The sequence below is a fragment of the Scyliorhinus torazame genome, chromosome 4 (genome assembly GCF_047496885.1).
Source record: "Scyliorhinus torazame isolate Kashiwa2021f chromosome 4, sScyTor2.1, whole genome shotgun sequence".
Taxonomy (NCBI): domain Eukaryota; kingdom Metazoa; phylum Chordata; class Chondrichthyes; order Carcharhiniformes; family Scyliorhinidae; genus Scyliorhinus; species Scyliorhinus torazame.
The window spans coordinates 248,085,825-248,101,162 of record NC_092710.1 but is presented as its reverse complement, the minus strand read 5'-3'; the positions used below and the strand labels follow the sequence as shown (position 1 = coordinate 248,101,162).

Here is a 15,338-nt window from a genome sequence, read left to right as displayed (position 1 = left end):
GCGGAGGCTGGCGGACACCGCAGAGGTGAGGGACCACCAGGCTCCTCCACCTGGAGGACCTGTCAAACGTGAGTAGTGATTGCCTTACTGACTGATCCATCCCTCCCCCAGCCACATGTCCATTCTCCGGCAGGTCCTCCAGGCGGCGACGCTGGCCCTCCCCCTGACTCCGAGGAGAACACCTCGGAGGAGAGCTCCGAGGATGGAACTGTTATAGACGTGGCATAGCTATCATCCCCACCCTCCACCAGCACAGATACACACACCTCGGTGGGAAATGTTAGTGGTCAGGCTTCTGGGACACTATGTGCTGAGCACCACACTGCTGCTGATGTACATCAGGTGGAGGCAGGAACCCCCAGGTGAGACAGTAGTCGGAGGTGTGCTGGATCCCTGGACCCAGCTGGGTCCCTGCCTGATGATGAGCCCCTGGACAAAGTTACCCGGAGCTAATGGAGACCATGGCTGAGGGTCTAGGCAGAATGTCTGACCATGCCCATTGGATTCTTACAGCAATCCTCAATGTTTTGAGAGTTAATTTAATCACTAACTAAGGCTAATACTTTTTTTTTTAAGGCAACCCCTCAGCTTATGACAAATATCCATTGACTGGCAATGTCCTACACAAATGTTTACTTCTGAGCAACTCGTTCCCCTGACAAATGTCCTGTAAGAGTCCTGTGACAAACGCAAAGATCTCAGTGATGCACCTCTGTTTTTATACCCTAGTTAGTTTTGCAACATTTAACCCACGTATGTGCACCTGATTCAACACAACGAATGACTTTTGAACCAATATTGGCAACTCTTGTCCAATGGGAAGAGCGCTTCTAGAGACCCCACAACAATTTAACCTTAATTTGTATCTCTACCTGAAGATCCTCAAAAACATTTTAAGCTCAATGCCAGTTTTCTATATAATCAGCATTGCAGCCTTGGCTTCTCTTCTAACTGCAAAACCATGGGGCGCGATCCACCAGCCATGCTGTGTCCGATAAGCAGCTCGCCGCGGCGCCACTTTGCCAATAAGAGCCTGGAGACCCCGCTCCCAGGATCATAGAATCATACGCTTTACAGTGCAGAAGGAGGCCATTCGGCCCATCCAGTCTGCACCGGCCCTTGGAAAGAGCACCCTATCTAAGCCCACACCTCCACCCTATCCTCGTAACCCAGTCTAACCTTTTTGGACATTACGGGCAATTTAGCATGGCCAATCCACCTAACCTGCACATCTTTGCACTGTGGGAGGAAACGGTAGCACCCGGAGGAAACCCACACAGACACAGGGAGAACGTGCAGACTCCGCACAGATAGTGATCCAAGCCGGGAATCAAACCTGGGACCCTGGAGCTGTGAAGCAACTGTGCTAACCACTATGCTACCGTGCTCACAACGCTCACGAGATCTAACGTGATCTCACGAGACGTTGCGATGTAAATCCCGCCCATTGTGGTTAGGATCACTTTTTGGCACATCGGCATATTAGAGCGAGTCAGCTAGTCTCACTGTAATATGCAGTTTCTCGAGGTACCTGAGGCGTGGAATCAATCTTCCTTTGCCTCAGAGACCTCGGCGAGTGTCGTCCAGCACTGGTCCTCACAAACGGGGACCAGAGGGAACGGCACTCTTGGGGTCTCCCAGGGGATCGGAGGACCCCAGGTGCATGCCCTTTGGTCAGGGTGGTACCTGGGCGCACTCCCAACTGGCAGGGGCACTGCCATGGTGACAAGCTTGCATTTTTGTGTGCTGGCAATTGGGCTGGGGTGAAAATGGGGCTCTGTGTGGCCTTGGCCATACTTTCCTCACTGAGGCTTCTTATTTAACATGAGTAGTGTTGCATAGCCATGGCTCGCTATGGGACTTTGTTCCCATTGAGTTGAATTGCACCCCATATCTTGTATCTTTGAGCACAGGACCAGGAACATTTTAATTCTCAGGCTACCTTCCTGGCCAATCAGCATAGTAGCTTTGGCTTCTCTTTACTGTTGATCAGACTTGCTGGAGCCCAAAGGTCCAACTGTGTCTTGGCTATAACTACAGTTCACTCATAAAGGATCCCCATGTTCTTTCTTAAAGCTGCATCAAAGCATTTGGTACTTAAAAGGGATGCCAAGTTTTAGACTTTCTTTTAAAAAATATATATATTTATTCAAATTTTTCAACAAAAAGAAAGAAACAAGAACACATCAATCAAAAATTATGCAAAGATTATACATTGGATTTCCCCCATATACAATAACCCCCCATGACATTTAAAAGCACCAATAGGGAAGCCCCCCCCACCCACCCAAATGCCCCCCCAAAAGAACCCCCCCCTCCCTCCCTCCCCCCCCCCCCCCCCCCCACCCCTGGGCTGCTGCTGCTGCTGACCTCCTCCTAACGCTCCGCGAGATAGTCTAGGAACGGTTGCCACCGCCTGAGGAACCCCTGTACAGACCCTCGCAAGGCAAACTTTATCCTCTCCAGCTTGATGAACCCTGCCATGTCATTGATCCAAGCTTCCACACGAGGGGGCTTCGCATCTTTCCATAATAGCAAAATCCTCCGCCGGGCTACCAGGGACGCAAAGGCCAGAATACCGGCCTCTTTCGCCTCTGGCACTCCCGGCTCGTCCGTTACCCCAAATAATGCCAACCCCCAGCTCGGCTTGACCCGGGCTTTCACCACCTTGGACATAGTCCTCGCAAAACTCCTCCAAAACCCATCCAGCGCCGGGCACGACCAGAATATATGGACATGATTTGCCGTGCTTCCCGAGCACCTCCCACACCTGTCCTCCACCCCAAAGAACCTACTCAACCTCGCCCCTGTCATATGCGTTCTGTGAGTAACTTTGAACTGTATTAGGCTGAGCCTGGCGCAAGAGGAGGAAGAATTAACCCTACTCAGGGCATCAGCCCACAGACCCTCATCTATCTCCTCCCCAAGCTCCTCCTCCTACTTGCCCTTTAACTCCTCCACCGAGGCCTCCTCCTCTTCCTTCAGCTCCTGGTAAATCGCCAAAACTTTGCCTTCTCCAACCCATACACCTGAAATCACCCTGTCCTGAATCCCCTGTGCAGGAATTCCCTCACCTGCCGCCTCACAAACGCCCTCACTTGCATGTACCTGAAAGCGTTTCCCGGGGGTAACCCAAACTTCTCCTCCAGCGCCCCTAGGCTCGCAAACGTCCCATCGATGAACAGGTCCCCCATTCTTCTAATCCCTGCCCGATGCCAGCTCCGAAACTCCCCATCCATCCTTCCCGGGACGAACTGATGATTCTCCCGAATCGATGACCAAACCGAGGCTCCCATCTCGCCCCTGTGTCGCCTCCACTGCCCCAGATCTTCAACGTCGCCGCTACCACCGGACTCGTGGTGTACCTTGTCGGCGAGAGCGGTAGCGGTGCCGTCGCCAGTGCCCTCAGGCTCGTGCCCACACAGGACGCCATCTCTAACCTCTTCCACACCGCCCCCTCTCCCTCCATTACCCACTTACGGATCATCGCCACATTGGCTGCCCAATAATAGCAGCACAAATTCAGCAGCGCCAGCCCCCCCTGTCCCTGCTACACTCCAGAAACACTCTCTTCACCCTCAGGGTCTTATTCGCCCACACAAAACCCATGATGCTCCTACTTACCCGTTTGAAAAAGGCCTTGGGGATCATAATGGGAAGGCACTGGAACACAAAGAGAAACCTCGGGAGGACCGTCATTTTGACCGACTGCACCCTACCCGCTAGTGAGAGTGGCAGCATATCCCATCTTTTAAAATCCTCCTCCATCTGCTCCACCAACCGCATCAAATTGAGCTTGTGCAGGGGACACCAACTTCTAGCTACTTGGATCCCTAGGTACCGAAAGCTCCTTTCCGTCCTCCTCAGCGGTAGCCCGTCTATCCCCCTTCCCTGGTCCCCTGAATGCACCACAAAGAACTCGCTCTTCCCCACGTTGAGTTTATACCCCAAAAAGTCCCCAAACTCCCTTAGGATCCGCATGACCTCCGCCAACCCCTCCACTGGATCTGCCACATACAGCAACAGGTCGTCAGCATACAACGACACCCGGTGTTCCTCTGCACCCCGGACCAGTCCCCTCCATTTCCTGGACTCCCTTAGTGCCATGGCCAGAGGCTCAATTGCCAGTGCAAACAACAAGGGGGACAGGGGGCACCCCTGCCTTGTCCCCCGGTACAGCCGAAAGTACTCCGACCTCCGGCGATTCGTAGCCACACACGCCACCGGGGCTCTATATAGCAGCCTGACCCAGCTGATGAACCCCTCCCCGAACCCAAACCTCCGCAACACTTCACCCGGTCAAAGGCCTTCTCCGCGTCCATAGCTGCCACTACCTCCGCTTCCCCCTCCACCGGGGGCATCATAATCACATTGAGGAGCCTCCGCACATTTGTATTTAATTGCCTATCCTTCACAAATCCCGTCTGGTCCTCATGGATCACCCCCGGGACACAGTCCTCAATTCTCGTAGCCAGCGTCTTCGCCAGCAACTTAGCATCAACATTGAGGAGCGAGATCGGTCTAAACGACCCACATTTCAGTGGATCCTTGTCCCGCTTCAGGATCAAAGAAATCAGCGCCCTAGACATTGTCGGGGGCAAGGTCCCCCCTCCCTCGCCTTATTGAAAGTCCTCACTAGCAACGGGCCCAGCAGGTCCACGTATTTCCTGTAGAATTCAACCGGGAACCAATCCGGCCCTGGGGCCTTCCCCGCCTGCATGCTCCCCAATCCTTTAACCAGCTCCTGCAGCCCAATCGGCGCCCCCAAACCAGCCACCTCCTCCTCCTCCACCCTCGGGAACCTCAGCTGATCTAAGAATCGTCGCATCCCGTCCTCTCCCGCTCAGACCTGTACAGATCACCATAGAAGTCCCTAAATACCTCGTTTATTCTCACCACACTCCGCACTGTATTCCCCCTCTATCCTTAACTCCACCAAACTCCCTCACTGCCTTCCTCTTACGAAGCTGGTGTGTCAGCATCCGACTCGCCTTCTCCCCATACTCATGCGTCGCCCCCTGCGCTTTCCTCCACTGTGCCTCTGCTTTCCCTGTGGTCAACAGGTCGAACTCCGTCTGGAGGTTCCGTCGCTCCCTGAGTAGCCCCTCCTCGGGGGCCTCTTCATACCTCCTGTCCACCCTTAAAATCTCCCCCACCAACCTTTCCCTCTCCCTCCCCTCTCTCTTCTCCCTGTGTGCCCTAATGGAGATTAGCTCTCCCCTGACCACCGCCTTCAGCGCCTCCCAGACTACCCCCACCTGCACCTCCCCGTTGTCGTTGGCCTCCAAATATCTTTCAATGCACCCCCGCACCCGCCCGCACACCTCCTCATCCGCCAACAGTCCCACATCAAGGTGCCACAGTGGACGCTGGTCCCTCTCCTCCCCCAACTCCAGCTCCACCCAATGCGGGGCGTGGTCCAAGATGGCTATGGCCGAATATTCCGTTCCCTCCACTTTTGGGATTAGTGCCCTACTCAAAATGAAAAAATCTGTCCGGGAGTAGGCTCTATGGACGTGGGAAAAGAAGGAAAATTCCCTGGCCAGCGGCCTGAAAAAACCTCCATGGGTCCACTCCCCCATCTGGTCCATAAACCCCCTGAGCACCTTGGTCGCAGCCGGCCTCTTACCCGTCCTAGACTAGAGGGGTCCAGTGCTGGGTCCAGCACCGTGTTGAAGTTCCCCCCCCCATTATCAAGCTTCCTACCTCCAGATCCGGAACCCGACCCAGCATGCGTTTCATAAATCCGGCATCATCCCAATTCGGGGCATATACGTTCACCAGTACCACCCACACACCCTGCAGCCTACCGCTCACCATCACATATCGACCTCCATTATCCACTATAATATTCATTGCCTCAAACGACACCCACTTCCCCACCAGTATTGCAACCCCTCTGTTCTTCGCATCCAGCCTTGAATGGAAGACCTGCCCTACCCAACCCTTTCTCAGCCTAACCTGATCTGCCACCTTCAAATGGGTCTCCTGGAGCATAACCATGTCTGCCTTCATTCCCTTTAAGTGCGCGAACACCCGGGCCCTCTTGACCGACCCGTTCAGGCCCCTCACATTCCAAGTTATCAGCCGGATTGGGGGGCTACTCGTCCCCACCCCCCTGCCGACTAGCCATCTCCTGTTCGAGGCCAGCCACGTGCCCGTGCCTCCCGCACCCTCCAGTCCCCCAGGCGGCGGACCCCTGCCCCGACCACCTCTCCTACTTCCAGCTCCCCTTTGGCCAATGCAGCAGCAACCCACCCCCCCTCCCCCTCCATCCGCTAGATCCACATCTAGCCATTTTGCTCCCCCCATAACATTCCCGTAAGTCAGCTGACTCCTGCCTCTCCCGCCATTCCATCGACCTCCCAGTGTGAGAATCCCCCCTCCCCTTGGCAGTCAGTGTGCGCTCCTCTCCAGCACCGCCCATCCCCCCACCGGCCCCACCCCCCGTCCTTCCCTAACGCGGGAAAAAGCCCACACTTTCCTGAGCCGGCCCCTCCCCCTCTGGCGCAGCTCCTTTTTGCGGCCTTACACCAACTCCCCATCCCCGGGCCTCCGCTCCCCCCTTCCTCCGTGGGGGCCTGCCCCTCCAACACCGACGGCCACACTCTCCCACAGCCCCCACATCAAATCCATTCACCCATCCCCACCCAGCACTCAAACCAAAAGAACATTCCCCAAACGTAATAAACACAGTGAACACAGTAAACATCCCCCCACCACAAACCCTCAATTTGAGTCCAACTTTTCAGTCTGTATAAAGTTCCAAGCCTCATCGGGCGTTTCAAAATAATGGTGCCGATCTTGGAACGTGACCCACAATCGCGCTGGCTGCAGCATACCGAACTTCACCCCCTTGCGATGGAGCACCGCCTTAGCCCGATTGAAACCTGCTCTCTTCTTAGCCACCTCCGCACTCCAGTCCTGGTAAATTCGGATCTCCGTGTTCTCCCACCTGCTGCTCCGCTCTTTTTTGGCCCATCTCAGGATACACTCTCTGTCCATAAAGTCGTGGAACCGCACCACTACAGCCCTTGGCGGCTCGTTGGCCTTGGGGCTCCTTGCCAAGACCCAATGAGCCCCATCCAGCTCCAGGGGCCTCGGGAAAGCTCCCGCGCCCATCAGCGAATTGAGCACCGTGCTGATATATGCCCCAGCATCGGGCCCCTCCACTCCTTCAGAGAGACCCAGAATTCGAAGATTCTTCCTCCTCGACCTATTCTCCAATTCCTCGAATTTGTCCGCCCACCTCTTGTGCAGCGCCTCGTGCGCCTCCACCTTCACCGCCAGGCCCAAGATCTCATCCTCGTTCTCCGAGGCTTTTTGCCGCACCTCCCGGATCGCCGCCCCTTGGGCCTTCTGAGTCTCCACAAGCTTCTCAATCACCGCCTTCATTGGCGCCAGCATTTCTATCTTCAGCTCCTCAAAGCAGCGTTTAAGAAACTCCTGCTGCTCCTGCACCCATGCTGCTTGGTGTCCACCCGTCGCCATCTTGCTTTTCCTCCCTCGCACTTTTCGCTGCCCCAAGATCACTTTTTTCATCGCTCCATTCCTGGTCCAATCCACATAATGTCGGGGGGACCCTGCTGTCACCTTCCCACACTGGAAGCCGTCGAACAATTGCCATTGGGGCCCCTCTGGAGAGCCCAAAAGTCCGTTCCCGGCGGGAGCTGCCGAACGTGCGACCTACCTAGGCATAGCCGCAACTGGAAGTCCACGTTTTAGATTTTCTTAACATCATACCCCAAAATTCACAAATCATCCCAATAATAGATGCAAATTAAGACTTCTCATCACTAAGCTTATGTACAGCACCATTTGATAATTTAAGCCTTATTAAACAGGCAAATGTGTAGCCACGCGGCTGGAGAATCGTGCCCATCGCGTCTGAACTGGCTCTCCGAATGAGCATTTTACGTGGTGCCATTCTCGCACATTCTAAACCCTGCAGATTGTTTTTCAAAGGATCACCTTATTCACTCTTTGATTGAGGCCTCGATTAAACCTGCCACCACGACAAGCACATTCCCAACCTGAACCATTCGCTGTGTGAACGGATTTTTCCTCATAACGCTTTTGATTCTTTTGCCATTTATTTTAAAACCTGTGCTATCTCGTTCTCGATCCTTTCATGAATAGAAACAGTTTACTCCTGCCTACTCTGTCCATCTGCACAGGTTTTCCACACTTTGCAATCCCTGGCTAAAGAACATTGTTGGCAATAGGGTGTGAAGATGTCCCTTTCATTCCTCCTAACAAAAGAGTCGTTTAAGGCTTGGCGTTTGGGGGCAAGGCATGGTTGGGGTGATAGGGGGTATTAATGAAGAAGAAATGGGGAAGAAAACAAATGTATTTCTATTGATCTGGTTGTTTTAGGTGATAAGAAGTACATCATGGGCCCAAGGCCTTCAACAGTGGATGCTGCTGTATTTGGGCAATTGGCTCAGGCTATGTGGACGCTGCCAGGAAGCAGGCCAGAAAGGCTGATCAGAGGTAAGAAATTATCAAATTAACACTCAATTTCCTGCTTTAACTCACTCTTTATGTGTGACATTAAAAGATTGAAGCCTGCAAATCACTGTTTATGCACATTGGGCACAGGTGGTTTAAGAAAATTAATTAGTATAATTTTAAAATTTTGAATTAAATCATTCAGGCAACATAGAGATACATCGAAAGGCACAGAAGAACATGGTGGGTCTCAGTGAGGCGGAAACAGAAATTCCCCCAAAAAATCACCAGGAGCAGCTGAAATATGATTTTGGGCCTAACTTAATTGGTGTAAATTTAAAGCCTGCTCAACACCGGTGTAAATTCAGGAAATTTGCATTCGCATAGGAAACAGAACTGTGAAATTCAGCTGTAGAAGATTTCTGTGGCGATTCTATGGAGTTGTACAAGAGATCAAGGAAATTCTGATATAGCGTAAAAATGGACATAAATCACTTGCGTCAAACTTTTACATTGACTTGGGCCATTGCTTCAGCCTAAGCTTCAGAGAAATTCTGGGCCAGGACTATTAATGTTTAAAATTAAACCTTTGGTATTTTGAAAAAAAAAAGCGACCTCCAGTGGCAATGTTAAGTCACAGCAGCCAGTATTGTGAAACTCTCAATATGGCTATGGCTGCTATCTATGGACGAAACAGCTTTGTAGTTGCTCCAGAGCTTCGAGGAGTGTTCAGAATTATGGGTCCCCTCTTACAAACTGACTGATTGTGATGAAATTGCACATACTATATAACAAATAACTAAAGTTGATTCAAACAGTGTCAAACAAATAGGAACCACATTACAGCATAAGGTGTGCAGATATTTTTATTTGCTGGGTTTTATAAATTATTTAATTTTTAAAGCATATGATTAGCGTTTTGTGCATTTTTGAGATAGTTCTTTAAACCCTGCAACAGGATGCAGCAGGAGAGACCCACACAGAAAGGCTATAACTGTGATGAATGAAAATACTGTCCGCAATCTGAGGATTTTTTTTCCCTCTTATTTATTTTACGAAACAGAGATAAAAAGAAAATACTTTAGAAAAAGGTGTCCTAGGGAACATCCGGTGGTGGCTAGTCACCCGTGGACTTGGTGGCTCCTGCGAGGGGAAATTTTGTTTTTACCTAAGAATCATGTTCGGGCTTTCGAATACAATCCCGAAATCCGGATTCCAATCAGCGAAGGTGTCGGCAAACTGCATGGGCGAGATTCTCCACTCCTGCGCCGGTTGGGAGAATCGCCTGGGCCGCCAAAATTTCCCGGGACGCCGGTCCGACGCCCTCCCGCAATTCTCCCAAGCGGCGGGAAAAGCCCGGTCGAGTTCCGCGGGCCGCAGGCCGGAGAATCGCTGGAGACACCCAAAATGGCGATTCTCCGGCACCCCCGCTATTCTCAGGCCCGGATGGGCCGAGCGGCCAGGCCAAAACGGCGGGTTCCCCCCGGCGCTGTCCACACCTGGGGCGAAATTCTCCCCCAACGGCGCGATGTCCGCCGACTGGCGCCAATAACGGCGCCAATCAGACAGGCATCGCGCCGGCCAAAAGGTGCGGAATGCTCCGCATCTTTGGGGGCCGAGCCCCAACATTGAGGGGCTAGGACGGCGCCGGAGGGATTTCCGCCCCGCCAGCTGGCGGAAATGGCGTTTGTTGCCCCGCCAGCTGGCGGAAATGGCGTTTGTTGCCCCGCCAGCTGGCGCGGAAATGCAGCGCATGCGCGGGAGCGTCAGCGGCCGCCGACAGTTTCCCGCGCATGCGCAGTGGGGAGAGTCACTTCCTCCTCCGCCATGGTGGAGACCGTGGCGGAGGCGGAAGAGAAAGAGTGCCCCCATGGCACAGGCCCGCCTGCGGATCGGTGGGCCCCGATCGTGGGCCAGGCCACCGTGGGGGCACCCCCCGGGGTCAGATCGCCCCGCGCCCCCCCCAGGACCCCGGAGCCCGCCCACGCCGCCTGGTCCTGCCGGTAAATACCAGCTTTGAATTACGCCGGCGGGACAGGCAATTTCTGGGCGGGACTTCGGCCCATCCGGGCCGGAGAATTGAGCGGGGGGTCCCGCCAACTGGCGCGGCCCGATTCCCGACCCCGCCCAATCTCCGGTACTGGAGACTTCGGCGGGGGCGGGATTCACGGCGGCCAACGGCCATTCTCCGACCCGCTGGGGGGTCGGAGAATGACGCCCCTGGTCGCTGCCATCGTGAACAGTGCGTGAACGCTGGGGGGGTGGCCTGCGGGGGGGGGGGGGAAGGGGGGTACCTCAAATGTGGGGTGGCCCGCGATCGGTGCCCACCGATCGTCGGGCCGTCCTCTCTGAAGGAGGACCTCCTTCCTTCTGCGGCCCCATAAGATCCATCCGCCATCTTCTTGCGGGGTGGACTTAGAGAGGACGGCAACCACGCATGTGCGGGTTGGAGGCGGGCAACCTGCGCATGGGCGGATGACGGCAGTTATGCAGCGCTGGCTGCGTCATCTATGCGGCACTGCCTTTATGAGGGCGACAAGGCCTGGCGCGTGTAGATGACACGGCCCCGATCCTAGCCCATCGTCAGGGCCTGAATCGTTTGGGATCGGGGCCGTTTTGCGCCGTCGTGAACCTCGACGGCGTTCACGATGGCGCGGCCACTTCGGCGCGGGAGTGAAGAATCCCGCCCCATGAGCGGTCCAGCATGCATCCAACGAAGAATAACGGGGAAAAATAAAGCGGCAGCAGACAGACTGCGAGGCTCTGGAGAGCGCGGTTGAAGGCGGGATGGTGTTGTGTCCGGAGTGTGTGCTCCCAGCCCAATAGTCTACGGCACAATTAGTGGACTTTTTAAACACTCAATTTCAGAAGCAGAGGATGGAAACTTCTGAAGGCTTGGTAAAGGGCGTTGACCCGATAAAAGCAGCAATGGAGAGGCTTGAGCAGAAAGTTGGAGTCCCAGGGCACTTTCCTCCATAAAATGGAGCAGTATGTTGCCATATGTTCGTATGTAGGTCAGCTTCCTTGCTATGTGCTCAGGATCCATTGAGATATTGCTGGTATTCCATTGACACCATTTAACTGCCCCATGGTTTTTCAAGGACAAACCAGGATATGGTATACTCATATAGAGGGGTTAATTTTTAATCTTACGGAATGGATTGTACCCATTGTAAAACCTGCCCAGTTTTCATTCCTTGCAAATGAGATAGAGTCTAAAATGGACTCTCCCAAGGTTACTCCCAAAGTAGGTGAAATGCATTCTCAAGAATGAAGGCGATCTTATAAAGGTGTCATTTTCCAGATTTGTTGACACAAAATGGTTGTTTGTGGCTTTCACTTGATCATCAAATTCTGAGAACAAATGACTATATATGATTTTTAGCATATATTAATATGAGAGATTTCTTACATGTGGGCTCATTATTTTGCGAATTTCTGATAACAATCATTATTTCTAATCTGGAGAAATGTTTGGAGCTAACAGGGATATTCACTGTATACATTGACATAATCTATCTGGGTGATAAGATTCAAATAAATTGACTTCAGGCAAATATAACCATTGATTTAACCCAAGTCAAAGTGTACTCTTTCCATACTTGGAGATCAAATTATTCAAGAGAACCTAATACTGAATATCTTTTGAGATGTTATTCTGAAGGCCAGAATGCTCAGAGATGTGACATAATTGTGTGCACATCCTTTCTGCATTTTTTTTCCAGATGAGCTGATTAATCTTGCCATGTACTGTGAAAGGATTAAGAGGAGGTTCTGGCCTGAATGGATTGAAGAGAGTGATGATGCTTCATACGACAATGAAGATGAGTCCAGTGAAGATAGTTTGACTCCCACACCACTACAAGACTTCAGCTTGTACTCTCGCACAGAGACTTTTGATGAAGAAGTAACTGAGAACAGTGTTTCCTATTCCCAGACTCCAGACACTGATTACACCGGCCATTCACTCTTCGATTCAGATGTGGACATGGAAGAGTACACAGATAATGAGCAGGGCAAATGAACAATGCTGAAAACACATTTGAGTTAAAGTAAAATACATTATTGTATATTTTGCACCTTACACAATTAGTCTGGAGATCACTAGGAATCACTCAGTTCAGGTATTGTTATTCGGACCAATGTGATAATATCACCAGTTGCCATCACAGAAAAACTCCAAGAAAGTAACTTCTGTCAAATGTATAGTAATTAACTGAGGCATCTACTTAAGTGTAGCTAATAGAAAAACACATTCAGCCATAATAGTCGCTGTACAATATGTAACCATGTGTGCCTAATGTCACAGCATCTGGTTTCAACATTGTAATTCTTTATAACTATGTCGCAAGAACATGCTACTTCCCATCATTAATTTTAAATAATTCAAAACCACACACATCTAAACATGCTATAATATGTATGGAAATCAAGATCTGTCATAGTATAAATAAGGCCTTCATTGCAAGGCACTTGGATGATTCTGTCATGTACTGTAACACACAAAGATTTATGTTGTAGTTAAAGTCGAAAGTGGATCACTTTCATTTGAACATGGTGTATAAATGCCAATTCAATTAGATACTTTTTTAAAGTGTGCATGGGAGAGCAGTGGCGTACTTAAATGTACTGCACACTTATCTACTAGGTTCAATTATATATGCATTGAATAAGATTAGGAGTTTTCTGGGATTTTATATATTAAACTGTGTTGCATTCATAGAATCTGCCATTGTGTGAAGTGGACAGAAACTTTTAACAATGTGCTCTGTAACATACACGCTTAGTCTGTTTGCTCCTCCTTGTTTTGTATTATTTCTATGGTGCAGTCCTTGGAAACACTGTTGTTTTTCAACATAATTAGTCAAAAATTTGGGAACAATTAATATTTCCTGACTACTGTTAGCTCTGCTGTAAATGGCTTTAGCAACTTGAGGAAGCCAGCAGTAGTAGGACAAGGATTTATTATTGAACTATGTGGAATACTCTGCCCACAGCAGTAACTTTCTCCCAATTCAGTCCCTGTTGGGACAACCAACAACTGCTGGCCCTGCTTGGGCCGGCTTTCATGTGTAGTCTTTAAGGAGCTCCAGCTGGGTGTCCTCTGCCCCCTACCTGGGAAGCTCCACGGGTCCCACAGGGAGATCGACAATGGTTTCACCATGGTCCTCGGAGGTTTATGACAATGGCCCATTCTTTATTCCATAGATGAGAAAATATTCACGGCAAATTGAGCTGGATGGAAGAAAAAAGATGCATTCATGCAGTGCCCTTCATCTCGTCAGGATATCCTACAGGCCCTTTTACAGCAAATTAAGTACTTTTAAAACGTAGTCACTCTGTTATACTCTGTTCAACTAGATGGGAACAAAGTTCCATAGCGGGTGCATTTAGCTGCGTGTTTGCCGGTGCTCGCAGCGCTGAGAAACACATGGCTATAAAAAGGTCAGTCGCATTAAATAAGGCGCCTCAGCAGGGAATGCACGGCCAAGGCAGCACATAGCCTCATTTTCGACACCCAGGAGCTCCGCTCGCCGGAAATCCTCTGTAGTGAGAGTTGGGACGCCATTTTTAAATGGCGTGCCGATCTCCTAACCACCAAATGCGACACCTAACCCCCCCCGAATCTACTAACGCACTATGGGAGGGTTCTCTTTCCCCCACCCCCCCTCCCACGCCCCGCACCATCCCCAACACACACCCATGGTCCAAACGCCAGCACACAAAAAAATGCCAGGTTGGCACCTTTGAAGTGACAACCTGGAACTCCATTAGTGCCCCTTCCAGTTGGCAGTGCCACCTGGGCACATTGGCAATGTCAGGCTTCTTTCGCCTCCTGCACTCCCGGCTCATCCGCATCTCCAAATAGAGCTAGCCCCCAGCCTGGTTTGACCCGGGCCTTCACCACCTTCGAAATCACTCCCGTCACTCCCTTCCAATACCCCTCCAGTGCCGGGCACGCCCAAAACATATGTGCGTGGTTTGCCGGGCTCCCGCCGCACCTCCCACATTTGTCCTCCACTCCAAAGAACCTGCTCAATCTTGCTCCCGTTATGTGTGCTCTATGTAGCACCTTAAATTGGATCAGGCTAAGCCTCGCGTATGAGGAAGAGGAATTTACCCTGCTTAGGGCATCAGCCCACATACCCTCCTCTATCTCCTCCCCTAGTTCTTCCCACTTTCCTTTTAGTTCGCCCACCAACTCCTCCCCCTCTTCCCTCATCTCTCGGTATATCTCTGACACCTTGCCCTCTCCGACCCACACCCCTGAAAGCACTCTGTCCTGAATCCCCTGTGTCGGGAGCAGCGGAAATTCCCTCACCTGTTGTCTAGTAAACGCCCTCACCTGCATATATCTCAGGAAGTTTCCCCGGGGCAACTTATACTTTTCCTCCAATGCTCCCAAGCTCGCAAAAGTCCCATCTATAAATAAATCTCCCATCCTCCTAATTCCCAACTGGTGCCAGCTCTGGAATCCTCCATCCATTCTTCCTGGGGCGAACCTATGGTTGTTCCTAATTGGGGACCCCACCAGGGCACCCCGCACCCCTCTCTGTCGCCTCCACTGTCCCCAGATATTCAATGTTGCCGCCACCACCGGGTTCGTGGTAAACTATTTTGGCGAGAACGGTAGCGGCGCCGTCACCAGCGCCTCTAAACTCGTCCCTTTACAGGACTTTCTCTCCAGTCTTTTCCACGCCGCTCCCTCACCCTCCATCATCCATTTACATATCATTGCCACATTGGCGGCCCAATAGTAATCGCCCAAATTCGGTAGTGCCAATCCACCTCTGTCCCTACTTCGCTGAAGGAACCCCCTCCTTACTCTCGGAACTTTCCCTGCCCACACGAAGCTCGTGATGCTCCTGTATATTTTATTGAAAAAG

General features: G+C 51.6%; 1 protein-coding gene across 1 annotated transcript in view; it reads left to right on the top strand.

The window, feature by feature from the left end:
- The window catches only part of faxcb (failed axon connections homolog, metaxin like GST domain containing b), a 180,368-nt gene extending 167,122 nt beyond the window's left edge, over positions 1-13,246 (top strand). Inside the window, exons 5-6 of the mRNA XM_072499588.1 lie at positions 8,377-8,493; positions 12,177-13,246. Coding sequence (XP_072355689.1) covers positions 8,377-8,493; positions 12,177-12,475 — 416 coding nt within the window. The 3' untranslated portion in view covers positions 12,476-13,246. The remainder of the gene's footprint in view (positions 1-8,376; positions 8,494-12,176) is intronic.
- The last annotated feature ends 2,092 nt before the right edge of the window (positions 13,247-15,338 follow it).